Source organism: Rana temporaria, chromosome 3 (assembly GCF_905171775.1).
Source record: "Rana temporaria chromosome 3, aRanTem1.1, whole genome shotgun sequence".
Classification (NCBI taxonomy): Eukaryota; Metazoa; Chordata; class Amphibia; order Anura; family Ranidae; genus Rana; species Rana temporaria.
Genome location: NC_053491.1, coordinates 112597736 through 112611521, shown reverse-complemented (window position 1 = coordinate 112611521; position 13786 = coordinate 112597736). Strand labels below are relative to the sequence as shown.

General features: G+C 42.8%; 1 protein-coding gene across 1 annotated transcript in view; it reads left to right on the top strand.

Moving 5' to 3' along the window:
• The window catches only part of LOC120931631 (low affinity vacuolar monovalent cation/H(+) antiporter-like), an 85715-nt gene that overhangs the window by 43963 nt on the left and 27966 nt on the right, over positions 1–13786 (top strand). Inside the window, exons 9-13 of the mRNA XM_040343259.1 lie at positions 1733–1835; positions 3863–4004; positions 6876–7059; positions 10277–10376; positions 10968–11086. Coding sequence (XP_040199193.1) covers positions 1733–1835; positions 3863–4004; positions 6876–7059; positions 10277–10376; positions 10968–11086 — 648 coding nt within the window. The remainder of the gene's footprint in view (positions 1–1732; positions 1836–3862; positions 4005–6875; positions 7060–10276; positions 10377–10967; positions 11087–13786) is intronic.

The following is a 13786-nucleotide window of genomic DNA, read 5'->3' as shown; positions in this document are numbered from 1 at the left end:
CACCTTAGTGTATTTACTCTACGGAAGGTGGTCTCTGGTCACCAGAGTGCCCCACACATCAGAGTTCCTGGTGTTCCCCTTTACATCAGAGTCTGCAGGATTCCCCCTTACAGTGCAAGGAGGAACCCAGTCTGAGGACCCTGATGTAAGTGGGAACTCTGATGTAAAGAGAAAGCAGTGGACTCTGATATAAGGTGGTCTCTGGTCACCAGAGCCCCCCTCCACATCAGAGTTCCCCCTTACATCATGATCTGCAGCGTTCCCCTTTACATAAGAGTTCCCTTTCACTGTAAGGGGGAATCTTGCAGACTCTGATGTAAGAGGAAACTCTGAGCAGGCTGGGTTATAGTAACCTAACCTTCATGTCAATGAGGAAATTTGTAAAACTGTAATTTTAGGTACCTTTTTGCAGTGCCGGTAAAAAAATGTGGTTCTGCCAGTAAATTTCATGATTTTTGTCAGTAAATTCTCGTGCGTGATTGTGTAGACAGGGCCCCAGTGCACTGTATTGCCCGGGGGCCTATAATGCTCTTAAGATGGCACTGTGTGCCACCCAATGGTTGCTGGCAGTACTGCTTCTGATGTATATAAAAAAGAGACCAGTGATATGTCTATAATATTAAAGACCATATAACTCCTATGAAAAAAGCAGAATTCTGCTTTTTTCATAGTTATATGATCTTTAACATTATAGACATATCACTGGTCTGTTTTTTTTTTTTTAATATTCATATTTTTCTTTGGGGGGGGGGGGGGGGGGGGGGGGTTCTGGCATAATTTTTTTGAGAATCTTGATCTTTAGTCTAAGCAAAAGAATCCTGATTCTCATTTTGACCAGAATCGTGCAGCCCTAGTTTCTATGCTATTCTAGAGCTTGTGGGTGGGTGCAGCGGTGATAACACACAGTCCAGGTGCAATTCATAGAACTTGGTTCACAACAAACCCAATGGGAAGAGGCTACAACCAGGAGCACTCGTACATTCCAACAGCATGTAGCAGAGCAGGTATCAGCCAAATTGACAGCATCGGTCTAGGGGGGGCAGAATGCGGTCTGACCATGCCGTACGCAAACGTGAAGATGTCTGTAGGATTGTGAGCCCTAAGCTTTTTCTCATCTGGAACCTTTCCCCGCTAATGCTGTCCCTGACTGATGGGTAACTTCTCCATACACTACCCACACGCAAATGCATGCCAAACCCATTGACCAGGGTCTTAAATAGATTCTGCCACACCCAAGATGACCACCACTCACATGGGCGGCCAAAATCAAATCACTTCTTCAGTGACTCTGGAAATGTTCCTCATTACTTTCTTTCCCTCTGCCTTTCCGTTTGAAGTTGCATGCCACCTGCAGTGCAAACAGCAGACTGCATCTGCCTACAAGCTGGAGTTCAAATTACAGCTGGCATGGTGTATAGCTGGGATATGCAATTAGCGGACCTCCAGCTGTTGCAGAACTACAAATCCCATGAGGCATAGCAAGGCTCTGACAGCCACTAGCATGACACCCAGAGGCATGATGGGATTTGTAGTTTTGCAACATCTGGAGGTCCGCTAATTGCATATCCCTGGTGTATAGCATGCCCAGGACAGTCTTGAGGTTAATGTCACTAGGACACCTCATTTGCACTTTTAGGTACCCATACACTTTTTTTTTTTTTTTTTTTTAACCATTGACTAGATTGTCACGGCTGCAACTGCTTTTGTGATGCATATCTTTTCTAATTTCTAGGTAGAAGATAGCCATCATGCCGAAGTCATTCTCTGTTGCTATCATGCCATTAATGTATATTACTACAAGTATACTGTGGATGGACTCAATGTATTTTCAGTTAGTATCCTTTTTTTCCTTGAAGAATCAACAAGGAGACCTGTGCTTGGAGAAATATTGGTGCTAATGTTGTGCCCATTTTTACAAATGCCATTTGCTTGGCTGTCCTGCAAATTATTTTGTTTCAGTACTGTAATTCTCTAATGCAGAACTGCAAGACTGCAATTGTTTTAGTCACAAACTTTATGGGGCTATAATTTAAATGTTTTGTGACGGCAAATGTTGGGCTTCTTTTTAATCAAAAGGCATCTTTTGAAGCCTTAATTAACATATTTGAACCCGTTGACCCCTAGGCTTTTTGTGGCACTTTGTTGCATGAGAAAAAAAATTAAATTTCTTTGCTACAAAATTTCTTGGAACTAAACAATGCCTTAATTTTTATATTGACCAACTTCTGGCAATACTATTTATGCTACAACATGAGGGTGTGTGTCCCACCTAAGCCAACTGGTGTTTAAAACCTAACTTTTAATAGATCACAAATTACAGTTTTGAAAGTGTGTGGAATGTATCATGTTCTAAAGGGGTCACCTCAAAAAAATGAAAGATGAGATTACCACGGTGGTCACTATCTAACCTGGGTCTTTAATAGTGCAAATATCTTCCCTGGCCTTATTATGAAGTGGACATATTTGCTAGCACCTGTTAAATTGAAAATAGTTTGCCGCAAAGCCAGCAGATCAGGTAGTTCTACTTTACAGCCGGAGATGTCCTGTTCAGATTAGAAGCAGGGAAGATATTTGCAGTATTAAAGCGGAGGTTCCACGGGTTCTGCATTTTTTTTTTTTTTTTTTTTTAAATCTGCAATGCTTTGTAATATAGCTAGCACGGTACTACTCACTTGATAGCCGCTCGTACGTTCGTCGGTTCCGTTTTCGTCCAAAAGGATAACTTATAAAAAATAGTCCTGGGCTTTTCCATCTTGCTTGTGGGCATTGTGAAGCCCACAAGCAAACACTTTCTGGATTCCGTGATGCGATGACCCCATCATGCACCGCAGGATCTCGCGCATGCACTGTGTTGACGGTGAGCAGCGTGAGCCTCGCTGTCAACACTTCCTGATTACAATCCTTACCATGACAACGGGTGACGTCAGTTAGAATACACGCCCCGTTGTACTCTACATGACACTCCCAGGAGACCTTGCGCACAGCTCCCATTACGCCTCGAGTCGTCGGGGGGGGGGGGGGGGAGGAGCGACACGCCCACTCACCGCAGGGAGGAAGTGAGGCTGAATACAGGTAAGGGTACAGATCTAGAAAAAAAAGGCATTTATTAAGGCTGCAGAATTGATAGATGGAAAGTTCAGTTTGAGGGTGAACCTCTGCTTTAAAGACCCAGGTTAGATAGTGACCACTGTGGTAATCCTCTTTTGAGGTGCCCCTTTAAGCAAAAACATGATACGTTCTTTCACACACTTCAATATTTTATCTTGAGACAGTTTTTCAGTTGCTTGTTTTTTAAATGAGTGTATGTATATATAAAATGTTTATTAGTACAGTCTTTAATAAAAGTACCCCTATCATTGTAATGAAAATGGCAGTTGTCTTTGACTGGTTTCAGTATGCTTTGAATCACTGACCAGAAGCAGGTATAGAGATTAATAATGGCAACAATTTGTATTTTAGTCACAATGTTTAGGAGGACCTGCTTGTGAGTTTATAATCCTAAAAGCAAGGGGGCAAATGATACAAAAGGGGTAATAAGTGTATGAGGATGGGTTGAGGGAGAAGGTAAAATTGGGTTGAAGATTCGTTTTATGGAGGTAGGTTTCTAGGGGTTAGCAAGGCAACTAGCTTTTTTTTTTTTTTTTAGGTGATTGTCGGTGGCATCCTACATATTTCTAACAGGTGCCTATATTAAAGATTTGGAATATTAAAATTTAGAGCTACCTTCCCTGTTAAAAATAAATAAATAGAGCTATGCGATACTTTATCAACGGGCAGATACCTGGAGATAAATGAATTGTGTGAATTCTAGTGCTTTGGTTTCCTGGATATAGAAAAACGTATTTCCTTAACTAGCTTACAGACTTGATTGTGTTGGTGATTGTGTCACTGGTTCTTGGATATGTTGACATCCACAATTATTACTCCAGTTCGCCTGTGAAATTTACTCTCTCGCTGCTATCCATAATGCCGCTTTCCTACTATATTGGAATGGCAATTGCAAGGTAATACATGAAACTGTTATGTATGCATCATGAAGCAACAATTGAGGCATTTGAGAAATTCCCGAAAAAAAAGTGAACAGACGTCACTGTCATGTTCATGTAACTGTATTCACATTTACGTGTGGGTTTGTTTTTTCTTTTAGCGGGGTTGTAGGCACAATTCAATCTACATGTTTTCATGTGAATATCTCAAATGTGTGGTGCTTAATGGTGAGGTTGTATATGACCAACGCTTATAAAATGTAATTGCATATTTGTTTTACATCTTAGGCTGGATTCACACTTGTGCGATGCGAATTTCAGCTCTCTTATCTCTGCAGAGAGATGAGAAGTGTTCAGCAGATCATCTCCATTTTTAGCTGCGAATTTGGAGACATGGGAGAGGGGAGGGGGCGGGGGCAAGTGTATTGAGGTGAATGAGAGAAATCCTGAAGAGAAATGAACACATCTGCGAATCTGATGAGTGCCCATAGAAGATAATGGCCTGAATTTGCACCTGAGCCGCACCGCAATGCCTAAAAAACGCACACGTTTTTTCGGCAATGCGCGGTACGAATCCATCGCACATATGTGAACCAACCTCATTGAAATCAATGTGTTTTATAATGTTATGCGAATTGGATGCGGTTTAAGCCGAAACCAATTCGCATAGGTGTGAACCCGGCCTTAGAGTGGGCTCTGGACCAAATGTAGATACTGTATTGCACTTTTTGTATTTTATTACCCATTTTAGTTCTGTTTTTTTAGAAAACATTTGAAACTAAAAAAAAATATTTTGATATTTTTAATAGCTCTGATAGACTGACGTATATACATTTTTCACAAATTCTGCTGCTTCAGTGTTTTAGATCTTTACGTCCGATGTTACTATGGTATACTGAAGTATAATTACAAGCATTTCATAAGTGTCAAAGGCTTTTATTGACAATTACATTAAGCTTTTGCAAAGAGTCAATATTTGCAGTGTTGATCCTTTTTCAAGAAACCTGCATCTTGCCCTGGCATGCTGTAAATCAATTTCTGGGCCACATCCTGACTGACAGCCCATTCTTGCATAATCAATTCTTGGCATTTGTCAGCTATTGTGTGTGTGTGTGTGTGTGTGTGTGTGTGTGTGTGTGTGTGGTTTTTTTTTTTCACACCTGTCTCTTGAGGATTGACCACAAGTTCTCAATGATATTAAGGTCTGGGGCGTTTCCTGGCCATGGGCCCAAACTTTCAAAGTGTTCCCCAATTTTTCCCTATGGCAAGGTGATCCATCATGCTGGAAAAGGCCTTGTTCATCACACAACTGTTCTTGGATGGTTGGGAGAAGTTGCTCTCGGAGGATGTTTTTGTAACATTCAAGGACTGATGGTAGCACTCGCCTTTTCTCCAAAAGTTTTTTTTCCGGATGCCCCAAAACATCAGAAAGGGGATTCATCGGAGAAAATGACTTTACCCCCAGTCCTCAGCAGTCCAATCCCTGTACCTTTTTCAGAATGTCTGTTCCCTGATGTTTTTCCTGAAGAGAAGTGGCTTCTTTGCTGCCCTTCTTGACACCAAGCCATCCTCCAATAGTCTTGGCCTACCTGTGCGTGCAGATGCACTCACACCTGTCTGCTTTTCCTGAGTAAGCTCTACACTGGTGGTGCCCTGATCCCGCAGCTGAATCAACTGTAGTAGACGGTCCTGGTGCTTGCTGGACTTTCTTGGGCACCCTAAAGCCTTCACAAATGCAGTGGAATTGTTTTTATGGGATTAAGTTCATATTCATGGCAAAGAGGGCCATTGCAATTCATCCGATCACTTCATAACATTCTGGAGTATATACTTACAAATTGCCATCATAAATACTGAGGCAGCAGACTTTGTGAAAATGAAATTTGTGTAATATTTAAATTTCTTTTACCACGGCTGTATTTTACCTGAACAGTGGGTACACATTTTTGCATCTGCCTGCATCTAGACATGCATGAAGCTTCTGATCAGGTCCTCTTGAAAAGCTAATGGACAGATTTAATCAGAAAGTGTGTGTGTGTGTCCCGTTAAGGATATCCCCCCCCCCCCTCTCATTTTTTTTGTTGTTATGATTGAAAGTAAAAATAAAAGCAAATCCCAAATTTTGTGTTGTCCCCAGGAAAGTGGGAAAATCTTCCAACGGGAACACTAGTTCTGGTGACCTGGCAGTCCCCAATTATCTCACTTTGCAGGGATTTCCTCTCACTTCCTGTTTGACTATGGAACAGGAAGTGAAGGAAAATCTGAGGCCCAGATTGTGAGGAAAAAAATCGAAGGTTATAAGCCTCCCTTTATCCAAAATGGGGAGGGAAAAAAAGTTTTGCATATAGTTCTACTTTAAGTTTTAGGGCTCAAGGAAGGTCACGTGTTGGTCAACTGAAATGTTTCTTATGCCCCAACTGTGAAAATTATTTTATTTTTGTTCTCCCCAACCTTCACATGTTTTACAGACCCCTGGTGTACAGTAGGTTTGATAATATATTTGCTTCAATGTAACTTGTATTGAGGGAAATGATCTCACTGCTGTCCTTCTAAAAATGCTAGCTGCTTGGCTGACTTTGGCCACAGCCAGAACAGAAATGCAGAGCAGATATTTTAACTTTGCTTGCTCCAGGTCAGTGTCTCCGGGTTTTGACAACAGCTACCAACATTTCAGGAGATCAATGGTGGCATCCTACATATTTGCCCTCAGTGTAGGTTCACTTATAAGTGTGTGTGTGTGTGTGTGTGTGTGTGTGTGTGTGTGTGTGTGTTTGTTTTTTTTTTTGTTTTTTTTATAATCGGAAATTAGAGGGTGACTTCTGCCAAATGTTATGCTTCATATATTCTCACGTTAAACCTGTATAACTTGTGTTTTATTTTATCATATAGTATATCTGCTCAGAGCAACTTTGCACTGGGAGCTGTGGTGAATGCTACATTTGGCTCAATCATTGAACTGACTTTCTACATTACTGCACTGATTAAGGGTACACGAGAAGATAACAAGTGCTATGAAGAGGTGGTAAAGTCTGCTCTGACTGGCACATTGCTGGGGTGTGTCCTCTTTGTTCCTGTGAGTCTGGCACGTATTGAATACAGTTTTTTTTAATATTGCAGAATTTGTCATCCTGCCCTTGGTGCATTGCTTTAATATTAGGGCTGTTACTGATTAAAATTTTCGTGTTCGATTAATCGATTTTTTTTTTAAATCGATTAATCGACTAATTTCGATGAATTATATTGCACATACAGATCTGACTACTTTTAGCTGATCTCCTTGCATTGCAACTCTGCATTAGTCAGTGGTAAATGTGGTATACACTATATACAATCACCCGACACTAGTTTCCATAATCCATGACTTAACTTCACAGTTCACACAAATACATTTTAAATTCAAACTGTAGCACTGACGTAAGTAATTTTTTCTTATTAAACTTTTAGAAAAACGTAGAAAGTTAGTTTAACTTTAATTATAAAACGTATCTAGTATATTGACTGTCAGTCACTTTTATAGTAGGCAAGTAGGCATCACTTTAGCCAGTCACACAGACATACCAGGGTGTTTAAATTTTCTGGACATGATCGCATTTTATTGACAATATACCCTGAAGAACTGAAGTCTTTCACATGGAACAGATGTTGCAGATACACAAAGAATTGTCTGCACAAAACTGCTTAGGACAAGAAAACGATGGTTATTTTTGCCCCCTTCCCCTGATGCATCCTCCTGCTCCACAGATGCAAAGGTACCTCAATCCAATGGGAGCAGTTTGTTCGCATCCAGCAGGGTAAGTCTCACTGTCCAGGCTGTCCGGTGACGTCAAGAATTTTGATAGATCAGAAGAATTTTGATAGATCAGAAGAATTTTGATAGATCAGAAGAATTTTGATAGATCAGAAGAATTTTGATAGATCAGAAGAATTTTGATAGATCAGAAGAATTTTGATAGATCAGAAGAATTTTGATAGATCAAAAAAAATAAAGATTAATCGAGGAATTATTCTTTAATTTCCCCAGCATTATTTAATATAAATTTTAAATGGCAGTGTTCAACCCAAATTTTTTTTTTTTTGCAGCCTACCAACCATTAGATGTGGTGGGCGAAATCCTTTTTTTTTCCTCCTATATTTTCCCCCTGTGATCTGGCCAGCAACACGCCTCCTGTATTATCACTTTCATGCATGCCTAAGCCCATTTCTGACATTTGGTGTTTACAAGTTAAAATTCCTATCTTATTTTTAAGAAAAATAAAATAAAAATTAAAACCCCCAAAAAGCCATTTCTGGCTCCTGTCAAGTCTGTTTCTAGGCGACGGAAGTGGGCTTAACAATGGTAAAAACTGATCATAACTACCCCTACCAGCATAGGCGTGCGCAAGGGGTGTGCCTGGGCACACACTAATCCTGGGGTTGGCAACCTGGCAATTCTTCCTTGCCGACCCTCAGAACACGGACAGGAAAGGTAGCGGGGGTGGAATTTAGTGGAACTGATCTGTATTTTCCTCCTGCAGCAGCTGAAAGTAGGCATCTCCTCCTCTCCCTTTTGTCAACATTCAGCTGCCACAGAAGGAAAATATAGGGGATCGGTACTAATATATGCCACCCTTTCTTTCCCTGTTCCTCTTCCTTTTGTTGCCCAGGTCCATCATGTGCTCCCTTGCTCCCCCTTCCTCCCATTGTTTCAGGATGGACAGCGGGGAAGAGGCCAGTAAATGTGTCAAACGCATATCTATTGGAGCTTTGCGGTGCACACCCTAATGCAATCGGCTGCGCACACCTATGCCTACCAGTGTTAAATGATTTGTCATCCCTGTAACTGCAAGAGCTTTTTTTTTTTTTTTTGAAAAACAGACTTGCTGACTGAATCACTAGATGAGAAATATAAGAGGGCGTAAAAAAAATGCAGACCGCCTGGCACTCTGCCTGTGTGCCTCCGCCTGGTCCGCCAAACCAACAGACCAATTTAATAATGCCAACCCTTTAGCCCAAGCATCGTACACAGACAAGATGTTGAAACCAAGGGAATCACTTTATTGAACAGAAATACAGATTTTTATACAATTCAAAACAGATGAACAAATATTACTCTGAGGTAAACATCCCATCGTGGTTGGCCAACAAGGCAAAGTTGACACCAGACTAATCGATTGAGGATTAGCAAACGGACAAACAATAAGTTACTCAGCTATTGGAGAAAGATACTTGACAGTAAACAAACCCCTTAAGCCTAGGTTCACACTGCTGCGAATTCAAAATCGCGGTAAAATGCGCGATTTTACCGCGATTTCGCGGCCGCGATTTCGGCTGCAATTTAATGTAAATCGCGGCCCAAAATCGCAAAAAGTAGTACAGGAACTACTTTTTGAAATCGCAGATGCGGCGTCGCACTGATTAGGACAGTGCCATTACCGACAATTGCCGCCGATTTGAGATGCGATTTGACATGTCAAATCGCATCTCAAATCGTTCCAAATCGTACCCAGTGTGAACCAGGGCTAAAGCAGAGTTCTGACAATTACTGCAGCTGCTGACTTTTTAATAAGACACTCAACTGTCCCAGGGTCCTTGGATGCCCGGGAATGAAGCCCTGCTCCTCTCCCCCTCTCCGCCGGCATTGTCACTGTGGGCGCCCGGCTGTGGCTTCACAGCTGGGCACTCACTGCGCATGAACGAGCCGCGCTGCGCACTGTGACTGGCAATCATCTGGGACCTGTGCCGTGTCCCAGATGATTGCCAAGAGGGAGGGGGGAAAGTTGAACTTCCTTCTGGTGCCGTGGGAGCTGGAACCTTCTAAAAAGAGGGTCTTCCGCTCCCCTCCAAAAAGCACATGCAAATGTGGCATGTTGGGGGTCAACTTCCCTTTAAAGCAGAAGTTCCATTTTTGGATGGAACTCCACTTAAACAATTACACCATAAACGCAGGAGACCTCAGCATCCGGTTATTTTGAGCTTATAAGTCTGTGTCTAGGAGGGGGTTAAAGCAGGCAATGCTGGTTTGGGCACAGAGGGCCCCAAATCTGTATCCGGGTCCTCTAATTCCCAGAGTCTGAGTGGATTTTGGGGAGACGGAAGAGGGTTTCACTGTGGTAGTTTTATTTTTTTTCGTTCTCACTGGAGCAGTTCATCCTCTATTTTACTATCCATTTGATCAGAATTTCTTAACATATGTTATGTTGTTTTAGTTACAATGGTGAAAAATCAAATACTTTGGAAAACTGCTCCCAAAAGTGTGTGCTATTGTGCGTTTCCTCTGTGCTTGGTCCATTCACTGTCTTCCATTTTTGCAGGGCTTGTGCATGATCATTGGGGGAATAAAGCACCAGGAACAGAGATTTAATAGTAGGTCAGCTGGAGTAGGCTCTGCATTGCTGTTCATTTCAGTAGGAGGTGAGCACTTTTTCCAATTGTTTAGTATCTCTTTAGCTACAGTATTGTTTTTATGTAAGACTGCTGTTGCAAATGTGTAAATATAGTTTTAATCTCCTACCAAATTGATGTCAGGTTTTTTAGAGGTGTGGCTGAATGGCCATGTGTTCCAACCAAGTTGGAAATTAAGATAATATTGGTGTATCCTCCATGGGTGCAGTATGTGTCACTACTGACCACTGAATTCTGCATCATTAATTCTGACCCCTGAACTGGTGCCCCAATATTTGGGCATTGGCCCCTCCAGTGTTCAGATACTGCGCTGCTCCCCTTTAAGCCATGCCCCTGAGTGTATCTGCCTTGCTTGATCGCTCTTGCACTATTTGAGCAATGGTAGTCTGAGGCCAAATAAAGATATATCTTGATCTCGTGTATGGGGAAAGATCGGTTTCATGTACTGTCACACTTTTTTTTTTTTAAGTGTGTGTGTTTTTTTTTTTTTTTTTTTATTATTATTTTTTTTTTTTTTTCAGTCCTTCTGTGCCCTGGATGATATGTTGGTGCTGCTGTATGTATAGTATTTTAAAATACGATTTTGTTGCTGATCTTCAGGTGTATTTGCTCCTACACTGTTCTCCAAAGTATATGGAAAGATGCTCTGTGGAGACTGTATAAACTTTGGACTAAATGCCACAAACAAGTTTATCTGTCAGAACTGCCACACGGAGTTGGTAAGTAGTAATAAAAAATAAAATAAAAAAATGAAAAAATTCTATATCCATTTCCCATGATGTGGCTAACATTAAAATAAATATACAGTTGTCTTTGTACAAAGATCTATTTTTAGGGCTTAATTGCTTATAAAAATTTACTTTATCGTGCAGGTCAGGAAATCTGAGTGTGGGTAGTTTGTGTGCCACTATGTTCAGGTATTAGAAATTGGCAAAGTTTGCTGGTAACACCCCCAGTACACACTTGTGTAACCCCCAACCTTTTTTTGCTAGTGTCACTAGATAATGGACCTCTTCTTTTTTTGGAAACGTTTTACAAACCATTTATTTTTTCTTTACTGCTTTAAATTACACTTGTCAAGATTATACTGCTTATTGCCTTAGAGTTCACTAGCAGTTTCCGGATCAGTTATCCTCAATGTACATCTTGAACTGTACTCGGGCCCTGTAGCAGCAGGGCTGGCCTGTAATATTTGTTTCAGCAGTGCATTCTGTGTTCAGTGCTCATCAGTGCAGTGAGTGTCGTTGGCCGCAGGGAACTATACAGGTCCAGGGCCATTGACCATTCCTACAGGATCCAGTACCATGAGCCCCCCCTCTGGAGTATGCTTTCGGTGACCGATGGATGTGTGGTCTGCTCAGGGAACCTGCAGAATTTTGTGGTGCCTCTGGCTTCTGCCCTGTCATCTTCGCTTTGTGGCTGGTAGGTTCCTGGAGGGGCAGGGTGCAGTGCCGGCGGCCTAGATGTGAGCTCCAAGCCTCCATCTGGAGCATGGTGCTTCCAACGAGGGAGCTTTGCAGTTTTCAGGGAATGGCGGTGTGTTGAAGACCCTGGCCAGGGCAATTGTATTCCTTTCCAAGAGGCAAGCAAGAGCAAAGCCTCGCTCTGGCATGTGAGGTCACTTCCCATGGCAGGTGGTGAAAGGTGTGTGCACTTTTGACCTTGTTCTGATGTCGGAAGTCACTTTTGGCAGGATGTGGTAAGGTATTTCTGGTCGTGCCTTTTGCCTACCCTCCTTCAGGAGGGACAGTGTGGGGATGAATGCCATTACCCTTCCAAGCATGGTGGATTTGGAGGAAGGGAAAATTGTCACCTGTGGCTAGAGGTAAGACTGCAAGCAGTGAGTGCTTACCAATGCTGGCTTTCACTTCAGCACGGTTGTGTGGGTGAAGTTGACCCCTTCTCAGGGCTGGGGTGTGCACTAATCCAGGCAGTATTCTTCTTTTGGAACCTTTTGCCTACAAACTAGTAGCAAAATCAGGGGCCGAACAACTTTCATCCATAGGATTTACTTGCCCTAGTAAGCATTTTTGATTATTGCGATGCAATATTGTAATTTTCTCGCTAGAAGACCCCTTTCACACGATCTGTCCGCTTTTCAAGCGGATCCGATCGGCCACCCATTGACTTCTATGGGGAGGCGGGTGTCGGCGCATGTGTGTGACACACGCCTGCTATCCGATCCCACAAGATCTGCTCAAAACAGACGTATGATGATGGTTTTCATACAATCTGTTGGACAAATGACAGGCGGTCTGTTTTCATCCGATATCGCCATAGAAGAGAGCGGGGCTCTGACAGGTTTGTCTCGGCACAGTGAGCAGAGCTGGACCTGTCGTCCACCTGCTCAGCAGGGATCTACGGAGCAATCCCCACTAAGCTAGCAGAGTCCATCAAAACGGATCTGCCCCGTGTGAAAGGGGCCTTGACCTTTCTGTTGTAAAACCCATCCAAGCTTTCAGGGAATGAGACTTATGAAATATATATCTATTCTTTCAGGGATGCTTTTAGTTTCATGCCTTCTACCCCTCAAGCAGGACCATCCTCGTTTGTCTGGGTGATCCTCCATTACAGGGTCTCAGTGTGGAGGGTTTTAACAAGAATTCTGAGGCTTTATATTTTAAGGAGGGCGTAGGGGAGGATGCAAAGTCTGCTAAACCTATTTCTCTAGTTTGCAAGGCTGAATGTTCTCGGGTTCCATCTTCAATTGCCCATTCCACTAGATCCTTAGCAGAAAGAGTGAGCGTATTGGTGGAACAGATCTACAGAACAGCCACATGCTCCAAGCAATATCACCTTGTCAGACATTAGAGTGGAGATGCTCTCACAGCAGGACTTTTGGCAGAAAGTTTTGCAAGCTGTGGCAGGCTTGGATTGCTTGTTTTCCTCTCAGGTTGCTGCCCTGAAAGATGATTGATGGGAAAATCTCAGACTTACCAGTAACAGTGTTTCTCTCAAGCATCTTCCAGGACAGCCCATGAGACCTAGGGCTCCTCCCACCAGGACAGGAAACACGTTAACCCCCACCAGATAAAAGGGCGGTCCTCCAGGCCCCATGTCAGTATTAGTTTTTCCTCCGGACGGGGGTCACATGTTTCCTGGAACCTGGTCCCCTAGGTCTCACGAGCAGGGGCTCTAATGGCTGTTTGAGGGGTATTTTTACTTTTTTTTACTAACCTCCTTGCCTGTAGCAGTTCTCCGTTGGGTAGGTTGGATGAAACTGCTGTCCCTCGTTCTCTGTGCCTGGGGAGGGCCAGGACCGGGATGGCATCGGGCCCATAGCGTTGGTCGCAGTGCGGCAGGTGGCATTCTTTTCCCGCACACAGCGTGGCTGGTTTGTGCAGGGAAGCTAGCAGGTCACAGGTGCTTGTAGGGGCGGAGCTTCTGCGCTCCAGGCTGGCCCACAGGAAGATCCGGCG